This window comes from Takifugu rubripes, chromosome 13 (genome assembly GCF_901000725.2).
Source record: "Takifugu rubripes chromosome 13, fTakRub1.2, whole genome shotgun sequence".
In the NCBI taxonomy this organism is placed as follows: Eukaryota; Metazoa; Chordata; class Actinopteri; order Tetraodontiformes; family Tetraodontidae; genus Takifugu; species Takifugu rubripes.
The window spans coordinates 14,430,294-14,452,793 of NC_042297.1; the positions used below are offsets into that span (position 1 = coordinate 14,430,294).

The following is a 22,500-nucleotide window of genomic DNA, read 5'->3' on the forward strand; positions in this document are numbered from 1 at the left end:
TTTGGACCAAGCGATTATTTTTATGCGTAATTACGCACGAGGTCTCCATGTAATTGTGTGACCAGCGGTCACTTTTTCACCACGCGACGCCAAAGAAAACACGGAGGTGGCACGGTAACACGGACTAAACACTTCAAAACAGTTTGTCCACACATCAGAAGCGTAAAAGGTCGTAAGTTGGTTCAACGATTCTTGCGATTCGGCTGCGTTCTTTTTGCGTCACATCATTCGGAGCCAACTATTCCCTGCGAAGCAGCTCTCTAAGTTTGTTTCTGAACTCTTTCCTCATCAGACAGTAAATAATGGGGTTCAGACAACTGTTGGTGTGCGCCAGACAGACGGTCAGTGGGAACACGTACGTGTGCACTATGTAGTAGGCTTTGTCCCAGTTGGCAGCGTTGAGTTTGACCAATACGCTCCACAAGGTGATGGCGTGGTTTGGCATCCAGCACAGGAAGAATGACAACACGACGATGGTGATGGATTTTGTGACGCGGGATTTGCGCTTACGGTTGCTTGTTTTCATGCTCCGTTTCCGGATAAAACGCAGCAGCATTATGTAGCTGACGGACACGATGGACATTGGCATGACGAATCCCACGAGGATTTTCTGGATGTGATAAACTGCTAACCAGTACTGCCCTCCGGGGAACCTCAGCAGGCAGAGTTTCTCTCCCGATACGTTTCCAACAGTTGAGAAAATCGGGGTTGGCGCAGTGGCCAAGGTCGCAAGGGTCCAAATGATGGCGCAGACCCACTTGGTGGAGCAGAGCTTATGCGGGGCTCTGCTTTTCAGGGCAAAGGCGACTGAGCAGTAGCGGGTCACGCTCATGGCAGTGAGGAAGAAGACGCTGGCGTACATGTTCATCACGGTGACCGACAGGATGATTTTACACATGGCGTTCCCGAACGGCCAGCTGAAGTCCTGCGCGATGTCCACGGCCCAGAAGGGCAGAGTGAGCACGAACTGAAGGTCCGTCACCGCCAAGTTAAGCACGAAGAAGTCCACCTTGGACTTTTTCCTTTTTTGTTTAACCCTGATGAAGAAGAGCACCAGCAGGTTTCCAACTAACCCCGCAGCGCAAACCACAGAATAAACAACGCAGATAAGGAACCTCAAAATCGGGTTCCCGTCAGCTGTCACGTCGATGTCCTCCAGTTCTCTGAAGATGTCCACGTCCATCAGCGACCTGTTCCAATAAACGCTCCCATTGTTGTCATCCATTCTCTCAGAAGTTCACGGAGTCATAAACAGGACGTGCTAAGTGCATTGAGAGTAGCTACAAAAGCATCGCCTTAGAGATGAGAGGAACATGATGCTACAGCAACTCCTCAAGCTGGTCTGAATCCACCCCATCCTCCCGCCACCTCCCTCCTCCCCAAAACACCACCATCCAACATCACGGCTCTCAGGAACGGCGCCTCCCAAGCTTTATATTTTCCAGAAAATATTTAATGCGCATCGGAGGCTGGTCACAGTATAAATGGTCAAATAAACAATTCGGTTTGGACAGAAAAACGTGCTCAGAAAATAAATATTTTGTCTTTTTAGAGTCAACACGCTCAAGTTTGTCTCTGCTGCCACCACGTGGCAACATCGAAGATCTGCAGTTTATCACAATTCAGCCAACAGATTTTTTATAAAAACAAAACCAAAACAAACACAAGGATGCAAGAGAATGTTTTTTATTACATCTAAAATTTCTACATAAACAGGTAACATTCAATAAGTAGACAATTTCTTCCAATGCAGGTAATAAATATTTTTTTTACTTATCAGTTTTATACAAATTGATGAATATTCATGGTACAATGTCTCCTTGCATGAAAAGCCTTGTTTTAATGACTTTTTCAAAAGTAAAACAAAACCTGTGAATGTTTTAAGGCAGCGAGTGCAGGAGTCTGAATTTGAGATTATTTCTTTATTGGTCGCACTTTTTTTTTTAAAGAATAGTTCAACTTTTCTGAAAAATATATAAATTAAGTTATTCTTTCACTCTGAACCGACAAAAAACAAAACAAAACATAGAGACGAACATCAAACAGCCACATCTGGATCTCAGTTTGCACTGTTTCATACAGACATACTAGATGTCACTGTTAACTTTTCCCTTTTAAAGCAAAGACATGACAGGGAGCTGAGTGTGTTTAAATGGAAACACTGGGGACGAATGTGGCAGTGTAACACCAGCACGTGCTGGTTTTTGGCCCAGTTTCATCTACCAGCAAACACATCTGCAGCAAATACACTGAATAGAACGAAATCCTGTTAATCACCTATGAAGCTGTTCCTGGAACCCTCTGCTGAGCGCTGTCTGACCTTTACACCTCAAAATGAGGAGGGAATAATGACACGTTGAGAAGGAAATGCACCGTGTGCAGCTGCAGACAGGTGACATTTCAACAATAGGACACATCAAATCCACATGGTAGTTTCCTGTCAACCGGAAACCAAACTACTCCTTACTGTACCAGTTGTGACCCGACCCTCACCCTGACCAATAATCCAGATTAACATGGAGGAAAAATCTTCATGAGTAAGTGGAGACAACCGTTATCATTTCAGATCTGGTTAACTCAAACAGTTTAAATGATTAGTTCACACTTGATCACCAGGCTTTCTGAATGAAGTTGCCTTGAATGCAACTGTACATTCGTATGTTGTCATTTCTATGCCTCTCCTGTTGAATACTCAAACTGGGATTTATTTAATTTAAGAGGTAAATTGTTTTTTATGATTATTATTCTTGAGCCTTGTCAGAATAAATGTACCCGGTAAAGATTATTTCAGAATGATTAAAAAAAAAAAAATCAAACAAATCTTAATATTTATGTAGAATCTTTGGTCAAGTGGTAAAGTGGAAATGCTGACAGTGATGGGCAGACTTGTTTCACCACCTTCCACCTACAGCAGAACTTGAGTCAACTGATGTCTCAGTCAGTTTGCAGCTGATTACTAGTTGGAAATAAAAAACACCTTCATGTAAGCATATTTGCACTATTTTCCTCAATTAAATATAAAAATAAATAAGGGTGGCTTATGACATCATATGATGAAGCCTTAAGCGTCACCTTATTTATTTTTTCTGGATTAATGTCACTGAATTCCAGCTAACACGAGTTAATAACTATCATCAAATGACAAATGAGTAAAAGGGATAAAACATGACTGAGTAGCAAACAAGAAGTTGTCCCCCTTATCGTGAATGTGTGCCTTAGAAATGTCTGTTGGCTCCCAATAAAATACACACACGCATCTCATGTTAAATAACTAAATGGTACCTTTCATGAAAGAGATTTGAGAGGATAATAAATGCATATTAAATAAAATCCCAAGTGACAATGACTCTCATACACTCATCCATGTAAAAATATAATATATAATAGAAATAAAGATACAGAATAAATAAAATACTGCACAACACAGGAAATATACAAGGTTTTTTCTTTCTGACAGTCTGTTTTAGAGCTGAGGATGGTTTCCCGAGAGGAGAGCAGAAACTCCAGGACCAAGACGGCGAAAGAAAAGCGAAGAGGAGGCGGAGGGGTGAGGAAGGGGGGTGAGTTTAGGTCTGGGTGTCCTATGAGCTGCTGAAGGACAGGACAGGACAGGACAGGACATGTCAGGAGAGCCAACCTGCTGTCAGAGGGCATTATTACATGTCCAGACCGTCTCAGGTCCTTCGTATGACACTGAAGGCTAAAAGCAAACATACAACTGTGCGATACATTCATGAGGAAAGTTCGGCTGAACGGCGACAGACTTGAGGTATTGTGAAGGCTACCACCAAGTGACCCCCCCCCCCCGGTCAGGATAATGCCTTGTCCAGGGTGCAGAACGACTTCCGACACGCGCCAATGATTGCTTCATGTCTGATAACGGTCGCTGGAGAGGGAGATTTTCATAGGTGACATTAAGACATTCTCTCCACACACGGCGCGACACGTGTGCACGCACACAGGCACTAGTACAGACGCGGTCACACTGAGAAGCTACAACGGGATGCTGCTACAGCTCCACTTCCTCTACGATTCCCTTTGAAACCGTCAATGTGATGAAAGGGAAAACAAAACAGAAGACGGAGACTGAAACACCAGCAGAGACCCAAAGACGAGAGTGAATTCATGCTGGCACAGACGGAACTGCACTCAGACTGCTGGGATATTTGGCATCGAGCAAAAAAGAAAAGTCTCCAGCTCAAGATTCTGCTTCGATAAGTATAAATAAGCATCCATTTAAAACCCTTAAAAGCACAATAAATTTGTCAGTACAAGTAAACAGAATTTCAAGGGTAAATTCAGCCTCTAAGATACAACACAAGTTTATAAAGAGGTCTGAGCAACAGAGAGAAACAGGAAGTGCCGCTAGAAACCTTGGTCAGGACAGAGCACAAAGAGGAGATTTCCACATGGCAACAGGCGTATGTTGAAGCTTCTGTGGAAAACAAACCCTCCAGTTTTGCACTTCGAAACAGCGACTGAAGCAGCTCACTTGACTGAAAATGTTCCAATTTTACATATAAAAGTAAAAGAGGAAAATAGATTTTGTTCTCTGTACATGGCGTCGCTCCTCGTGTCTGTATAAAAAAACCTTCGTCCTGTGTTTTTGCTCAGGCAGCGTCTCTGCTGCTTGTGCTGCGTTGGTACCAGTACACCAGTAGGTTCAGGCGCTGGGCCGGTTACCCGTCCAAAACTAGTTTTCCAACACAACGTCGACAGCTGTTCCCTTTAAGTCATCGCTTTAAATTCTTCTCCTGTCACTTCTGGTGAAGAAAACCATTTAAAAAAATCGTCTCTCCCAGTTTGGGGGTTTGTGGGTGCTCGGTTTGCCGGGTCACGGGTTACCCTGGGGTCAAAACCTCCTACAGGAGAGTTGCTGAAGTGTAATCTCGAAACTTGCTGAGTCAGTCCAACGATATAACGTCGGGTATTCCACCGTAAATAGCTGCTACGGCTGCTTCGGCGCTGCTCCTGCTGGCCACCACTCCAGGGTGTGTGTGCACCGAGTGTGAGCCCGAGTGCAGGGACGAGTACGCGGAGTGAGCGTCGCGGAGGTTCCCGGAAGACACCAGGCTGCCGCCGCCCGAGCTGCCCGCCCCATTGGTGGGCGCATTCAGCGAAGTGCCCGAGGAACCCCCCGTTTGGTTGAGGTACAGCTGGGAGGAAGAAGAGGAGGATGTGGCACTGTAGGGCAGGAAGCGGTTGAGGAGCAACTCGTGGTCGTCGGAGGATGAAGCTGCTGCCGCCGCCGCCGCCGCCATCACCATGTTATAATGCTGACGTCAAAGAAATTAGAAGTTTTCATGAGCAAAACCAGCCAAATAAAATCACCAGGTCACTATGAATGTATTCTCCCCCACGTTTAACACTATTTAAGGAGTGTAAATACAAAGTAGCAACAAATGATCAACTTTTGTTGTAAGTTTGTCTGGAACACACAGTTCGGTGTGGACTCTATTGCCACCTGGTGGTCATCGGCGGAATTGCACTTTTGAAGATAGGTCATGGAGATGTTTCATCTATTAAATAAGAGCAACGTGAATTTAAGTCTTGCATTAATGAGCCTATTTAGCTGTAACTTAAAATATTGCGACAGGCATGAGGGAACAGGTAGATTTAATCAAACATTTGTTTAATGGGCTGGAAAATAACACATCCGTCTTCCACGCAGCCTGTTCACTGACCCCTTCTGCCTTCGCCAACTGCGTAAATGCTTCAGAGGCATATTGTGAGGTGGAGGGTGCTCTGTCCTAAAGACAAGACACTGAACCAGTTCTGTTCTCAGCACTCTTAAACTAGGATTTAAAATATTCAGCAGCTGCCGTAAATGCACCAGACTCCTGTTGACTGTGACTGTTCCTTCATGAGAAACCGATCCCACGGTGGTTTCCACAGACTCTACAGAGCATCGGGGGTGGCGATGCCGGAAAAGTGGTTGTTCCTGAATTTTTGGAATACTGTGTAAACCACACAGCATTCCGCCCTCACGCTACAGAACCTTTTATTAGGGTTAATGTTGGCAAAAAAATAAATAGGTAAATAAATAAACCCAGCTGTGAGCATGCGTGAGCTCGAATCACCGTTCACACAGGCCGAAATTTGTTTACATTCAAGCCGGAGTGAACGTTTAAAATAGTCCCGATAAATTAAACTCAGAACCTCCTTGTAATTTACGTACCTGATGATTGTCACCTTGAAGGAAAGAGAAGAAGTTCAACTCTGTAAAGCAGAACAGGCAGCCATTAACAACACAAATCATCTTCAGTGTCACAAACAAGCCGTAAAAAAAGTGTGAAAAATCAGACAGGAAATGTCTTTTTGACACGTCCATACAGCGAAGCCTGGCCGAGCCAGAAGACGGCTCATTATACGGGCACATAGAACTCATTTCTGAATTATCTTTATGGAAAACGTGGCGGCGCAGTATTTAAATCTGATGTATCAAAGTGACGGGTTTCCTCGTTACCTGACAGGTCGTTGGGGGTGTGATAGTAGGGTCTATAGTCCTGGATAAGCGGAGGGACAGGAGGGATGTAGCTGGTGTCCACGGCGGGCATGCTGGGGGTGCGGCTGACAGGAGAAGCCTGGTGGTGCATGTTTAACACTCTATAGGCAGAAACACGAGCAGAGGATTCAACAAAGTGCATGAATGTGTTTGAAGCCTCACAGATTATAGTTCAGATCTACTCTGAGATTATTTAGATGGGTCACTTCAATAATTAGGCTTTGATTCCATGACTTATTTATCTGCTCGGTCACGCGTTGCGGCGTCTCCTCTGCTGAACCTGAACGCCGCGCGACAGCTTCATTAATGTCCAATAGTGCCGCAGCAGTTTTTAACATCGTGAATTTTAATGTGAGAGAAAATGGAGCTGTTAAAAGTTTTAGGTCTTCATTAAAGCCTGACGATCTTCACATGAACTTGAATACGAGAAAGTTCCAGTCTGCACAGATTGGACGGATCTAGCTTGAAACAGGAATGAACCTTTTGATTTACTTATTTCTGAGGAATTGGAAATCCTGGTGCAAGTGTAGGACCATGAAGACGCAGAGCACGAGAAGAAATTTCAGCGGTTTGAAGCAAAATGCTTAAAAGCTTGTAGCTTCAAAGTGACATGTAATTTCTAGTATTTGTGCTGTGTGTGTCTTCAGTGCCTCACACCTTCGAGCACATTTCTGTTCGCTGCAAATGAGTTTTTCATTTTAAGTCAATTATTTTTCGTCTGTAACCTTCCAGTTTTCCATTTAACTAGCGCCAATGTCTGACCCTTTGTTGATGACAGGTGGGGAGGTCGGCGACATGGAGGGACATGCTCGTTTAGGTGGAGGCGGCAGCGGCGGAGGAGGCGGCTGCGGGGATTCTTGTCCTTCGTCCTCGGACGAGCTGTCCAGCGTCAGGTCGATCACCTCCACCGTTTTGCCGTTGCTGCTGTTGCTCGATGACAAGGGGCTCCGGTGATCAGGGCCCGTGGACGTCTGACACGAGTCTGTGTAGACAGTGATTACAACTTTTATGACTAAACAACATGGCCAAGGAAGGAGCGTGATAGAATGCATATTTCCTCAGTGAAATACTGTTACTATGGTGACAGTTTGCTCAGCGCCACAGTGAATGATGGCTTATCAAATGGAAACTGACAGTAGATAAACAAAAGGGAGGTGGGTGACATGTTCACTGTCTCTACCCTGCCACGTCGCTTTAATCCTAATTTTATTACTTTCCATTTTATGTCTGAGCCGACCTTCACCCATCATGACATGTCTCACCGTCCAGCCCGTTGTTATAGGAAGCAGTGGAGACCTCCTGCACTTCCTTCTTGGATTTCATTGGGGCCCAGCTGCCGTCTTCTTTAAACTGGATCTCATCACAGTCTGTGCAGCTGTTGAGGATCTCCACAAAAAGCCTGCAAACACATGCCCATGTCATGCTCCAAAGCACCTAAAAATGTACACACGGGGATGTGCAGCTACGCAAAATAAGAGCAGGAGGTCCACTAAAAAAACAACAGATGCCTTCCAAGTGTGGTAAGATCTAAAACATTAAGGCCAAATAAATGATACACAGATCTTTTTATACCATTCCCCAGAGATTCGGGGCTTTGACAGCTTACCCGTCGATGATGAGGTGTTCGTAGGGCGCCTTCTTGTCACACACAGGGCAGACCCACGTGGGCTTCTTCTCGTTCATCTGGATGTAGAGCGTGGCATCAAAGCACTGCAAGTGGGAGCATGTCAGGGCCCGACACGGGATCATCAGCCGCATCTTCCCTAGCTGCAAGCACGCACGCACATGCACACACGCAGAGGCATCAGAGATGCAGGAAATAAGGGTCAAACATGTCAAGCCCCCCCTGGAAAAACGCCCGAAGGGGGCCAACAATTCAAATTAAAAGTAGAAAGACGTGTGTCAGCACGCGCTGGCCTGTAAAGACAGGCTTAAATTCACAGACGGCTTCTTTACCGGGCAGAGCAGCGACACGCGCAGGCTGGTCGTGGCTATTTCACTGTCTGGATCTGCAGTTAACTTCTCTTTGACTGTGGATGAAACCAAACACACAACATGAAATAATTGCAAACTCAAGGATTTCTTCATACAAATATGCTCATTTTCTGATTGATTTGTCCATAGTTAAAGCAACTAGCATCACTTCTAACATCACTTCCACAGAGCTCATCAGCGACACACAGTGAGACACAATTCCTGCCCCTAAGTTGTGAGGAAAATGCAGCTTTTTCTAAATGATCTGTTTTTCATGTGGCTCATGCAGCTGCTGGCGGTTCTTACTGAGAGCCCGGGAGTGGTCTGGGTTTCTGATGCCTTTTGCTCGTAGTCTCTGTAACAGCACTGAGGACGACTGCTGCTTCACCAAATACACGGCCATGGAGTAACTCTGCGTGCACAACAGAATCCACATGCCAATGTAATAAAATACAAACTCTTAGATCTGTTTTTACCTGCCGGAGAAAGTCTTTAGGTTCTGAAGTGAAGAACAAATCAAAGCAGAAACTTCAGTGAAACTTCTAATCATGACTCAAAACATAAGGCTCAATTTTTCATGTGTCTGTCATACTTAAGAGGTTGATGAAGAGTAAGGAGACAACCAGGAGAAAACTATTGAAAAACTAACAAATATGAATAAATTAGCAAATTCAAGTCCTGATTCAACTCTATTTTCCGAGCTTTGTCTTTGAATTAGCCCAAACTGCATGTCTGGATCTAATAACAGTGGCCACATCATCACATTATCCAGGGGTAACTGTGCAGCTTTATATGATGAATTAAGAACCTCATAAAGTAGGACCCAAATCCTAAAATACTCTCCTTGTAAATTAAAACATGAACCTATAAAACAGGTTTCTTAAAAGGAAGTGATTTTGAAACCTCGGATCGTGATATTTTGGTTCTTACCCTTCCAATCTCAGCAGTCCAAGACACCACAATGGTGTTGGGAACTGTGGTGGACAGTCTGACCAGTGAGGTAATGTTGATGGGTCGACTGGGCCGTTTGGGCTCGACACCATTTTTGGTTGGAGGAAGGTAACCCTGGACGGCACAACGACAGTTCACAGTAAATCTGGAATAGTGATCTACTCCACAGTTGGTCACTCCTCATCTGTGGCAGAAAACAAGCTCCTCACCGGCAGGTTACATGGCTTCCCGTTGACTTTCACACACAAATTGGGTGGAAAATGGTCCTCCTGAGGACAGCTCGTCTCGGACAGGCAAAATCGAAGCTGAACCTGAACTGAAAAGTCACATTTAGTCCCCGAGATGTCCCTGCGAGCATAGAAAACAACATTGATCACCACTTCTTTCAACAAACCGTGCTAATTGATACATTGTCTATTCGGTATCCCACATTTCGAGCACTCGCTTGCGTCTTACATGGAGCTGCTGATCTGCTGGACTTGCTGTGGCGTTAAAGCAAAGGCCAAACATGTCTCTTGATATCGTTGACTGTTGTCTGATGCTGGAGGGAGAAACAGACATGTTTAATGGTGCTCCACTGCAAAGCCATGCAACAAAAACCAGACAGCACCTGGTTATCACACCAGAGCACCTCACACAGAGGTAGAGGAGACATGTGCGCACTATTTATAGGCCCTCTGAGAAATGCCAAAAATAAATGGTGCTGATAACCAAGGCCTGGTTATTGAGAGGTGAGGTTTCACATATGTTCATCCAAGTTTAAAGGTTGAGCTGTGTGGGGCTGTAAGATAATGTCAGAAATATCTTCCAGAATACAAAACGGGAGTCTAAAATCACAGGCTCCACCTGGTATTCTGACATGTTCTCATCTTATTATGTGCTAACACTCTAGCAGGATACCCGACATCATTCATGTCACGTAACTGCAGGATCTGGAGGGGGTGATTTGGTCTGGAGGCTGTGCCTGTGTTGGGGGGGTGGGGGACTAGGGTGCATAATCGCTCATAATGAATCAGGATTTGGGATTTTAATTACTTGATAATGCTGTTTGCAGAGAATCTGTGCACACACGGGATAATGACCACGATATGACCAGAACATATTGACTTTTTTTTCCATGTATTGTGTTTTTTTCCATGTATGGTGTTGACGGGGACAAAGTCCACAGATGCTGCAGATTACTGCACCTCCTCCTCTCATCACTCTTTCAAATCGTCATTCATTTTGCCTGTAATGGCCCACATTACCACCCACACAGTATATAATTTAACCTGAAGTATTTATGGTATGTCTCCATTCTTTCATTGTTTGAAAAACTGCCAGTGCTCAGCACAGTAAAATCAGAGCACTCGGAGCACCGAACAACAGTCTTCTTCCTCTCCGGGCACATAGTCTATAAATAGAAAATACTCACTCTCTCACCCCGTCCTCTTTCACTCTCGCCCTGTCTCTCTATCACTCTATAACCCATCCTCTCCCTGGCAGCAGATTTGTTTCTGGTGTTTCAGGGAGTGTGTGTGTGCGTGTGTGTGTGTGTGTGTGTGTGTCAGATAAGCTCTGTCAACTTCTTAAATCACGACCTTAATTGTAGATTCTGTAACTTTAGAGATTTAAATGCAGCATTCAACATCAGATTTGACCACCATCATTATGGTACATTATGGTCAATGAAACATTTATATTTTGTTGTATATTTTGTCTAAACCACTTTTTCTGTTTACAGTTATTTCCTGTTATTTAAGTGTCTGGTTTACATGCCTGTGTTACTTCCTGTGTTATTGTTTCAGGTTTCTTGTGTCATATCCTCTTTTATTTTGTAATCCTTTGTCCCTGTTTAGTCTGTTTTACTTCCTCTCTTTACCTTCCGATATAATCGGGTTTCATCACATCCCCCAAGTGTTGCCACACAAAATGATTTAGTGACATTACTCTGTGTTGCTAAATAGTTTTATTCTGTTGACCCGCAAAAACCCAAAACATCCTCTTGTCAGTTGCCCAGGGACAAATATGGTTACACAGCGAGGGAAACCAACCAGCTAATGTTTCTATTCTATTCAATAGTCTAATGTAAACATAAATCAGCCCACAGAAGTGTGACCCAACTGAAATGTGCCACTCTGGAATTAATCACATTCAAGCGAGAACCTGCTAGTTGAAGCCAGTCAATATAAAGGATGATGCTGAACTGATCACATTTAGAAAGTCATTTCACAGTGACTTCATTTACACGCCTCCATCAAACTTCAGTGGGGAGAATAAAGACACAATGAACAGAGCTGTAATTACCATTATTAAACACAGTTCTGCTGCTGCGTGTAATCTTATTTCTGCTCAGTGGTAATGCGTAGAAGAGCGAGAGCGATGCATCAATGGGACAATCATTTAGAGAACCGTGTGTAATCGCCATAAGCGGCTGCTTCTTCCAGCTCCCCGACCATGCATCATGGAGGGCCCGAGTCGTGTAAATATCAGGGTTAATAAGAATTTGTTTTCTGGTTTAATGTGCAGGCGAGCTCAGCTCTAACACTGCTATTCCCTCCAAAGTCTCGCTGAGGACGGCTCACGCTTCTCGGCAGATTAAGGTGGATGGTGTTTTTGAGGCTGAGCGTTACCACGCTGTGGCTGTTGGGAACCCAGGCAGAATGTTACCACGCTCCTCGAAGGGTGCACTGGCTCGGCGTTGGCATGGAAGCCCTGTATAGACATACTGGAGGTGACATTGTTTTATAAAGGCAAGAGTATGAAGGAAGACAGACATGAGTAAAGTCAAAGATGGGGAAATGTTACAGTCATTGAGTGGTTTTGCCAGATTTAGATTTTTTTTACTTTACTTGCCAATTGAAATATTAAATAGAAGCAAAGAATTCCTACACATACAGTATTGTACTGCTGTTTTATGCTCCCCTATATCTCCTATTGCCAGGAAGTATAAAAAGGCCCAACAAACCAATCCTTCTCCGAACTCAAAACACCCAAATTCAAGGATCTTTTTGATTACAAACCACAAAATTCAATTCATGTACAACATTAAAAATAAGCAGGGGGAGCACGAGTGACAACAAAAACCACGTAATTTTCAAAAAAGAACTGGTGCAAACAAATCCTAAACTTCATTGTGCTTCAAGCAAGGAGTTCATCTGTGTAGAGAAAATCAACAGCGAGTAAAGAAAAAACCTGGACAAACACCAGATGATTTACATGCAGGCTGAAGAGAAATATTTGAATTGGCACAGTGTATCCTTGAGCAGGAGTTTCTTTACCTTCTTATTTTTTCTATGCTGTTTGGTTTCATTGTTCGTCTTGTTGCAACCTTTTATTCACTCCATTCTTTTTCCCAAAATACAAATATGAATCTGATTTTTTTTATTTGAAGAATTCAAAAAGATGGAGTAAGACTAAAACAGCTTGTCAGGCACCAGATGAGAACCCAAATGCGACACACGAGTTTGGCTGAACACCGCTTTATTGTCGGAAACAGACGACAGACAGGATTCACCGGGGAGCGAGCAGAACAGAATAGTCGGGGACAGGCAAGGTCGAGATCGGGCAGAAGGCAGACAGAGTTTACAGGGGAGCAGGCTAAACAGAATGGTCAGGAACAGGCAAGGTCGGAACCGGGCAGGCAGGCAAACAGGAATACGCTGGAAAGTCATCGGAACATGAATAACGATCTGGCAGGGAGCAGGTGTGTCTCCGGGGATTAAGAAAGGGGCTCATTAGTGTCCTGATGCACAACAGGTGTGCGGGGCTAAGCGACTCACGGGCATGATTGCCCGCAGCTGTGACACAGCTACTGACGTCATACTTTTTCAAACCAAATATTTGTACTACTTTGGTTATATAGATGTTTCTTTATTTTGCTGTTTGTTATTCTAAACTGTTCAGAATAAAATATATAATAGCTTAGGCTAAAGCCAGATGAAATACATTAATACTGCTTGTGTAGCCGGTTTACTCAACAGGTGTTGCAATGTCTCTCATTGAACGTACAGAAGCTTATAAATGTGTTTGTGTCATTTAAACAGACGACGTGTGAGGATGCGTTCAGCTCTCGACCCTTTTGAAACTCAGCAAAGCCCAGCTGGAGATTTGTGTTTACTGCATGGTAGATGTGAGAGCGCGCGCGCGCGCGCGCGCACACACACACACACACACACACACACACACACACACACACACACACACACACACACTGACAGACACAAAGCAAAAACTTAAATCCGGATTAAATCCCAGTGTTGTGCTGACCACCATCACACACACTAGTAATTGAAAACTACAGGCAAGTTGACGCCCCCCCCCTAAAGAAATAAAATAAAGCCAACCAGGCCATTCTATTATCTTTGTATTTTGCTCTAATTCATAATAGGAATCATTTTCTGTCATGTGCTGTTCATAATTGCCTGTTCAGGAGAACAATCTGATCAGAGGTGGTAAAAGAGCTAAATCAACCTCTGTCTTATTCTTGTGAGTCTCAGAATAGAAATAATGAGCCATGATGAGATCGATGCCCCTACAGCAGCCTCACAGCAAGGCCTGTGAAGGTATGACCTGCCCCGGCGGATTGACCTTGACTATTTTGGGATGTTGAGTTGACTCCAGACACAAGAACAATTTTCAGGCTGCTGATTCACTCCTGGCTCCTGACATTTCTGCCTTTGCCAGACAGGTTTGGGCCACTCCCGTGTGGGAACAGTTCGACCATAAACTGCAGCGCACAGGCTGTGTCGCCCACCACCCGCCAACCTCTTCTTCGACTGTGGGTTAAGGTTCGGTGGAGGCTTAGACACCAAATCTCCCCAGGGGCGACGGAATTAAAGGAGAAGCGCACAAAGGAGCTAATCAAACAAACAGCGCTGAGGGAAACTGTTGTTGGCTGTGGCTAAATAAGAGAGGAGCCATTTGGACAACAACCTTTAAACATCAACCCCCATATTAAAGGAGAGATATGTTTCAGTGTATCTGCAGGTCCCTATGGAGATAAACGATTGGTCGTCGAGCCATGGGCAGAGAAAACAAACAGAGCCAGTGCTTTGTACTGATTAAGTGTGCTTGTTCAAGGATTCTCTAGCAGGGTCGATAGAGGCTGCCATCAGTGGACCTGTGGGTGACCCTGATTTCCAGATCAGTTGACTGCTGGACAGAGAGACCTACAGGAGCACACCAGCAACGCCGCTGAAACGTCTCATCCATTACATGTTTATAAGAATGATGTGCCACATTCATACACTGTAGAACAAAATCACATATTTCACTGGCTGAGATTCACAACCAAAAATCCCTGACTGACTGAACGTTCCCGCTTTGAATGAGGTGATCTTTGCAAAAGCATGATTAGATCAGAACCACATGATTTTCCATCTGATAGCCGCGGTCTGAATATCACAGCAACCACCCAAAGTAAGACGCTATTATGTGTGAAAAGCTCATCAAACACAAATGCAAAATGGACTTCTATCCATTTCCAGAAGATATGATCATCAAATCATGTACTGTATAATGGATGCACCACATAATGATATACATAATGAGGACAGAGTGAGAGTTCTCTGTGAAGGACAGATAATGATGGAGATGGCGCTGGAGTTCCAGTGAGGTCACCATGGCAATAACTATGTGCCCGCTACAGTCTGGACTGTGAATGGGTTTGGTAGAACGCTGTCTAAAATTGGGCTGACTAACCTTTATGCCACAAACTGGATACCGACAGCACAGCACTTCTGCAGCAGAAGAAGGAAAATATAATGAACAGAGATAAAAACAGGAGGGGGGGGGGGTAGATGAGAGGAATGATAACTATGTTAACAAGCATAACAGGTTCCTTGACTGACAAAGAGAACCTAAAAACACTGAAACAGTGCAGCTGCTGCAACCCGGACTGATGAGGAACAGTTAACGACGACACATTTATGACAGACTGTTTTAAAGGGTAAATCCTGTTTTTAATTCTGTTAACGCGACGCTGTGGTCCCTATTAAAAGTACCCTGCCAATCACACGTGCACTCACAAAAGCCTCAGTGGCTCTCTGCAGCCACAGCATGAGAACGAATCCACCAAATCTGGAGTGTAAGTGAGCGAGCGGGGGAAGGGAGGCAGTAAAAAATACTGAGGGCAACAAAAATGGAGGGAAGGTGGGAGAGAAAGGCCAGTGAGCAGTTAAAGATCAGAGGGGAGAAGCACGGAGGAAGGAGAATACCACATTTTCAAAATGGGAGAAACGCCTCACAATCTTTACTTTTAAGGATGTATAAAATTATCTTCATTGCTGGGCTACTATGGAATTATATTCTTAAAGCTATAGTTAGCTGTCAGGCTTAGCAACAATATCCTCCAGTCCCCACCCCCCCACCCCATACTGTATACTTCTCAGAACAATGCAGTCAATATGCATTATTTATGGAGAGGCATGTTTGTGAGCTATTATGTGTACAAGTGTGTGCACATGAATGTATAATTTAGATTTACTGTATGGATGGATGGAGGGAGTGTGCTACACACAGGTATATGTATGCCTGCACCATTTCATCACATCTTATGTTAATTTCCATGGAAGGTTGGAGGATTGGAAGGTTGGAAGGTTGGAAGGTTGGAAGGTTGGAAGGTTGGAAGGTTGGAAGGTTGGGGGGATGGAAGGTTGGAGGGTTGGAGGGTTGGAAGGTTGGAAGGTTGGAAGGTTGGGGGGATGGAAGGTTGGAGGGTTGGAGGGTTGGAGGGTTGGAAGGTTGGAAGGTTGGGGGGATGGAGGGTTGGGGGGATGGAAGGTTGGAGGGTTGGAGGGTTGGAGGGTTGGAAGGTTGGGGGGATGGAGGGTTGGGGGGGCAGGAAATGGACAGAGTGAGAAAGGGACAAGGAAGAAGAGGAAAAGGTGTGATGACAGAGCTGAAGGCGCTGTGTTTGTACATGCGTCTGAAGGCAAATTAATCGCAAGATGGTCTCCCACTCCATTAAAATGCTAATGTAGGAAAATCTAGACATTTCCATATATTTGCAATACATCCCAAGTCCCAGAGTGTTTCAGTGCTAAATGCAGCTGGATCTTGACTGCACACCAAATAAAACCGCTGTTTGGATCAAGGAAAAAGCCCAAAAGTCTATTAACTGTTAGAGTATTGCTCTTTTCTTAGTGTCTTTCAGTAGTAATCTGTTACAAAAAAATGTATTGTGCAGTTTATTTTCATTTCACAAGCTGTAAATTCAGTGGAACCCAATAAAAAACAGGGGATGCCTCCTACATTTTCATCACTATTACGCTGCATTTGAATTGTGATTAAACGGCTGGTGGCTATATGTTCCAGTTCGAGCACACTATACACACCACTACTGTGCACCCAACCACTACAAGTTTGCTTTATTATGTCATTTTGTCTAATATCTTGATCTTATTAAAAGGAGGCAAAGCTGAATACATATTTAGGATTTCAGATCTACAAGAATTTGTTTATCTCTTCGCCTGTCAATGATGTAAAATTAGTCTCATGGCGATGGGGGAAACATTATATTTCATCTTGTGACAGCAATCCTGGGCCCATCCAAAACAAATTCCAGCATGGCAGATCATATGTAACAGTATAATTATCAAAATAAAAGCAACTAGTCATCTGTGAAATAACTGGAACTGGTTCACTGCCTGAATGTCCCTCTTAAAATTCATTTTAGACTCACAAAACTGCAACACTTGATGCAAATGATTCGTCTTCTGCGTCAACTTAAAGCAGATGCCATCTCTATTTAAGGGAGATAAACAAGAGAAAAAGTGTGTGTATTGGTAGTGTGTATTATTTATATATGGATTCTATGGTACTGGAACACCCACACACTTCACCAACAACAACAACAACAATAATAATACATTCCGTCTGCACCAAATTTGGAGATATTTCATTATTGGAGAATTGAAATTCCACATTAATTCCCTCCGAACAACACACTCACACCTTGGCTCACCTAGACTGGTTGGCTTGATGAGCTCGTCCAGCATGTCGTAGAACGGAAGCCTCTGCAGCTTCACATCTGGATGGACGGGGTGCAGCGTGGCCGAGGTGGACAGATGGTGCGTCAGCCCTGTCAGCTCGTGTTTCCCGGGGCCAAGCAGTGATAGTGGTAGCAGTGCAGCAGGCGAAGGCGCCCCACCGTGGCCCTCGTAGGTCAGCTGCGTCAGCCCGGCGGGCAGCGCCGCGCCGCCCCCTCCGACCATTCCTACTGTAGCTGGGTGGTGCGGGCCAGGCATGCCCAGCTCGGAGTGAGACACCATCTTGGCGGGGAAGCGTCGTCGGTACAGCTCTTTGATCTTCATATGGACGTCAGGGCTGCAGCCCGTCTTTAGCAAATGCAGCGCCTTGGTGAGCAACTCGTGCTTGCGTCCGTGTTTGTTGCGCCCAGCGTAGCCAAGCAACACCTGCAGCTCCGACACGCGCAAGCTCATCACCATTTGCTGTGATGGAGAGAAATAAAACAGAGGAAAATCAAAACTTTGTGCAATATTGCTGCCACTTTAAAATCTTTAACAGTAAACCGAATGTAGTTACAAAGCATTTTATGCCTCAACCCAGTGATGACACTAACCCAGTTAACCAGAGCAAGAACAATAGCTTCACCCTGAAGATATAGCATCAACAACTAACGTTCCATATGGGACTCAAAGCCATGACAATTATTTTGGTTATTTAGCAACTTTGTTGACTATAATGTGCACACAGCCTTTAAATTAAACACTGTCTAGAGTATCTGTCCACGTGCAGTTTGCTGGGACTGACTCTAGCAAATGCTGCTCAGCACACAAGGAGGATCAAATAAAACCTCCCAGGAGCAAATGGAGCAGAATTACCCCAGCCTAGATCAAAATTTACCTTATGTATAAACAGCATTATGTTGGGAAAAAATTGAAAAAAGACACGTTTTTGCTGAGTTTAACTGAATTCTGCAGTTTAACACAGCAGAAACTTTAAGAAAAGGGACATAATTAAAGTCAAAAGTTCTTTATGTTGAGGTAGAGGTGTAAACTCTTTATAAAAGATCATTAACTTCCTATCATAAGGTTAGGGACCTGGAAAATATAGTTCTGAGTGATAATCTTACTACCCCACATATCCACCTGTACAAAGATGTTTAATGGTGACCTTTTAAAGAAAATAGATCTGATGTTTTCCTCAGCAATTCTCTGCAAAGGCTTCAATGTTTGTGAAATCATTATTTTTCCTTCTAATAAGGCCATTTTTGAGCGAACAATGTGGTATCGCATTCAACTGACATTTAAAATGACCGATCCTGTGTGACCTGAACAAAGCATCAGCTTTAGCATTAGCGTTAGCAACCCCGCACCATCAATTTTCCTCAACGATTCAGCTTTTTACAAGAGATTATCTGTTGGAGAAGCAACAAATGAATTATCAAAGCAAATGCGGATTCATAGACAAGTGGAAATCTGTCACCTTCGAGCATTCGGTTTATTTTTTGAGCTCTTTTTCACCTTATATTTAAGCAAATATTTCATTTTCACCTTCATCATCACCGTCATCTCCATCCCCTTTAAAACATATAAATGACACCCCAGAATAGGTGAACATGCACATCCAGATTGTCTAATGCTCGGAGGAAGTCCCGCTGTACAGTATAACAACAATCGATGGAGCGACTACATTATGAATGAGACGAGCAGAGAAGAGTAATAAATCGCTAATGCTCACTCCTCAGCATCAGGCCAGCACCTGATATCAGTGGGTTGGACCTAAAGATCTTGATCCACTTTGACATTAATAATGCAAATACACATAGTCCAGCAGTGATCTCCTGGTGTTTAAATTCAAGCGAATCAAACGTCGGTTCATGTGGAAGAGCTCAGTTCTAAAAGGAAGAGGAGAAGGCTGCTGTAGTAACTACCTCCAACACCTTGACCAATGCTAGCAAAAGTACCAGACACAGCTTCTTCTGCACTGCTGCCACAGATGTGCAGGCGTGTGGACGGCTCACGCGTGCATGGGAACGCATTCACAGGTGGCAAACCCACATGTTGATAGAACGCCTCAGCCTCAATCACTCTGCAATTACATAAAAACGTTGGTCAGACTTGATTTTACAGCAAGAACCACAATCAGGGCCGGCAGGGAGACAACAGCTGTCTCACTAATTTCAAGAAAGCATCATTTCGATATAATCCCATAATACCCATTCATCAGAATCCCTCAGCTCGGCCAGGGTACGTGCACACACACACACACACACACACACACACACAGTTTTCAGTATGGCTGACAAACATTTGTGCTGGTTAACGTAATTGAGCATTTCTGGGAAACGTTGCTATGGCAACACAACAGTGCAACATGTGATTTACAACAATGCTGTTGATGAGGAACTAAGTTGGCCGGATTAAACAAACGCTGTGGTGCAGTTTCTGTTTTAGGTTCTTACGTGACAGAGAAGAGACAAGGGTGACCCGACGTTACCAGCCTGCCCAGCTGAAGATGGATGTCCGGTTATTTGTGGCTGTTTTGTGAGTGGGTCCAGCTGTCAGAAGTGCTCCCTGGTTAAGGTTGCTATGGGCGATGGCGGGATGAATCGAACACATCTTCTGTGCTTCAGCTAAACTCTCCAGCCTGCTGCCTGAGCTTGTGAATGAGTTCAAAGGGGCTTCAGCAATACGTTGTCATGGAATGTGTAAAAACGTGTCGCACCAAAGTCACAGAACAAGTGTTTTATTTCAGAGGTGGGCGGAGCCACAGACCATAAAACGGTGATGAGCTGGACAGCTGAGACCACTGAGCTCACACAAACGCACATTTGGGGAAATATACACAATGAAGAGAGACTGATAAGATACACAAACGCTGGCAGAACCAAACACACTTGGCCTGTCTGTCTGCCTGCCTGCCTGCCTGCCTGCCTGCCTGTCTGTCTGCCTGTCTGTCTGCCTGCCTGCCTGCCTGCCTGCCTGCCTGTCTGCCTGCCTGCCTGCCTGCCTGCCTGTCTGCCTGCCTGCCTGTCTGTCTGTCTGTCTGCCTGCCTGCCTGCCTGCCTGTCTGCCTGCATGTCTGTCTGCCTGCATGTTGGTCTGCCTGGCTGTCTGCCTGCCTGTCTGTCTGCCTGCCTGCCTGCCTGCCTACCTGCCTGTCTGTCTGTCTGCCTGCCTGCCTGCCTGTCTGCCTGCCTGTCGGTCTGCCTGTCTGTCTGCCTGCCTGCCTGTCGGTCTGCCTGCATGTCTGCCTGTCTGTCTGTCTGCCTGCATGTCTGTCTGCCTGCCTGCCTGTCGGTCTGCCTGCATGTCTGCCTGTCTGTCTGTCTGCCTGCATGTCTGTCTGCCTGCCTGCCTGTCGGTCTGCCTGCATGTCTGCCTGCCTGCCTGCCTGTCGGTCTGCCTGCCTGCCTGTCTCTCTCCCTCTCCCTATAATGCAGATGTGTAACATTCCTCTGGCTTCCCAAACACAGGAAAGAGAAAGCAAGCATAGGTGGTGTTGGAGGTGAGACAGATGAGCAGCTCTCAGTCTTCCTGTCCTCTCTCTGTTCTGTCCTCCAGTCCAAACGTCAATCATTCCTTTGCAGCCTCCATCTTCAGTCCACAGTAAGGAGAGGACGACATTCTGAACCAAGGAAACACTATAAACTCCTCACATTTAAATAGGTGCAATGAGATTTGCCACGTTGTTACGATATTAAAGATGAAATAACTGTTATTAGTGGGCTTGATTAGGACATTAAGGGATTTCTTTAGGGCTTTAATCATACAAATTTGGCATAGTATTATTGTGTCCTCATTCAGCTTCTTCTGTATTGTTTAACTTGAGGTGGGGGTGCAAAGGGACGCTGTGACAGAGGAAGGACACAGGTGACGAGGATGAGAAGGAAGAGTTGCTGGTGCTGGTTTTATTTCCAAATTAGAGAAGAACAAACCCAACAAACAAAAACATGCAAATAAATATTTGTCACCAGTCAGTTGCTGCCAAGAACACCGGAATTTTATCTTCCTGTCCACATCCACAGCAGGAGTTTGCAAAGCCCCTTTAAAAAGCGCGTCCTGGGGTTACAGTTCCTGCTGTCTTAAGCCTGTCTAACTTTTAACTTCCACATCACGGCTCCGTGCGCTGACTACAAATCAACGTCGTCACCAGAGACTCAAGCAGGTTAAATGGCTTCATGTCATGATCTAACTCACAAAAACACCCCGTTAACCAACTGTCACTAATCCTTTATAAGTGATTAATTGTATATTAAAGTGTGTGATTATATTTTGAAGGTAATGGGATGTTTTTAATGAAGCTAGTGCACAGACTAGCACTGCATTTATCTGCTTTTTTATGCTGTTTTCCACTATAAAAGTCATTCGCTCGATGTGCCTGTGGGTCACCGAGGTCTGCACAGACTCCAGCCACCATCCAACAGGAGAACCACCACTAGAGCCAAGCCCTCTCAATCATCTCTGCTAATAGCAGGTGTTTCTTCTTTTAATTTAATTAAAATCTTAACCATAATATTCATTTTTGCTCTATGGATGCTTATCAAGAACTACTTTATTGTCCAGGAAATGAGCTGTGCAGACCATGTACAAAGAGACACCTGCTGATTACTGCTTGATCAGAGCCACGGTTTAAAATAAAGGACTAGAAAAGAGCCCCGAGTCTTTGGAAGTGCTCTTTTGTGAAGTTAAGCCAAGTCTTGCTGTCCTTATTTTCCAGACTTTGGTTGGGTGGGTGTGGCCAATAGTGCCATGAGCTTGTAGCACTAGATTACTCAGGGATTGTTTTTATGGTCTGCATTCAGAATTTCCAGTTACTCACTTATTTACAGAACATTATGATAATTACCTTATCAGCATGAATGTGCTAATATTTGGGGGAAGTATTTCACCTTCTAAAGTGATGCAGGCAGTAAAAACAGGTCTGAAACCTTGTGTGCAACTACTCATAAAAGCAGAGATGAGAAAATGAAACTTGGTGAAAACAAACAATATTGTGAATCAACTACAGCCGCAGCAAACAGGCAAAGCAAGGCAGAAAAAAACCTTAAAAAGGAGACAAAATCCTCTGATTTCTGGTCTAACTACAGTCGGTAAAAGCTCCTTAGACGCAGCGCTGCCACA

General features: G+C 44.5%; 2 protein-coding genes and 1 long non-coding RNA gene across 4 annotated transcripts in view; 1 reads left to right on the forward strand and 2 right to left on the reverse strand.

Moving 5' to 3' along the window:
* Positions 1–1,571, reverse strand: part of LOC101077950 (relaxin-3 receptor 1-like) — a 2,298-nt gene extending 727 nt beyond the window's left edge. The window contains exon 1 of the mRNA XM_003969818.3: positions 1–1,571. This exon is cut by the window's left edge and continues 727 nt beyond it. Coding sequence (XP_003969867.2) covers positions 239–1,225 — 987 coding nt within the window. The 5' untranslated portion in view covers positions 1,226–1,571 and the 3' untranslated portion in view covers positions 1–238.
* A 99-nt stretch (positions 1,572–1,670) lies between these two features.
* Positions 1,671–22,500, reverse strand: part of LOC101074642 (E3 SUMO-protein ligase PIAS1-like) — a 31,454-nt gene continuing 10,624 nt past the window's right edge. The window contains exons 1-13 of one of the 2 annotated variants that reach the window (XM_029845891.1): positions 19,308–19,498; positions 17,376–17,862; positions 9,887–9,971; positions 9,640–9,778; positions 9,410–9,544; positions 8,786–8,891; positions 8,462–8,535; positions 8,112–8,272; positions 7,768–7,904; positions 7,268–7,487; positions 6,467–6,606; positions 6,179–6,219; positions 1,671–5,276 (exon numbers count right to left, since the gene is read on the reverse strand). In XM_029845891.1, the coding sequence (XP_029701751.1) occupies positions 4,905–5,276; positions 6,179–6,219; positions 6,467–6,606; positions 7,268–7,487; positions 7,768–7,904; positions 8,112–8,272; positions 8,462–8,535; positions 8,786–8,891; positions 9,410–9,544; positions 9,640–9,778; positions 9,887–9,971; positions 17,376–17,862; positions 19,308–19,415 (2,205 nt within the window). In that variant the 5' untranslated portion in view covers positions 19,416–19,498 and the 3' untranslated portion in view covers positions 1,671–4,904. Of the gene's footprint in view, positions 5,277–6,178; positions 6,220–6,466; positions 6,607–7,267; positions 7,488–7,767; positions 7,905–8,111; positions 8,273–8,461; positions 8,536–8,785; positions 8,892–9,409; positions 9,545–9,639; positions 9,779–9,886; positions 9,972–17,375; positions 17,863–19,307; positions 19,499–22,500 lie in introns of those variants that run through there. The other variant, XM_011609984.2, reaches the window with a different exon arrangement.
* Positions 21,216–22,020, forward strand: LOC115251943 (uncharacterized). The gene is made up of 3 exons (XR_003890425.1): positions 21,216–21,544; positions 21,741–21,853; positions 21,943–22,020. It is a non-coding gene; the product is annotated as an uncharacterized lncRNA (long non-coding RNA).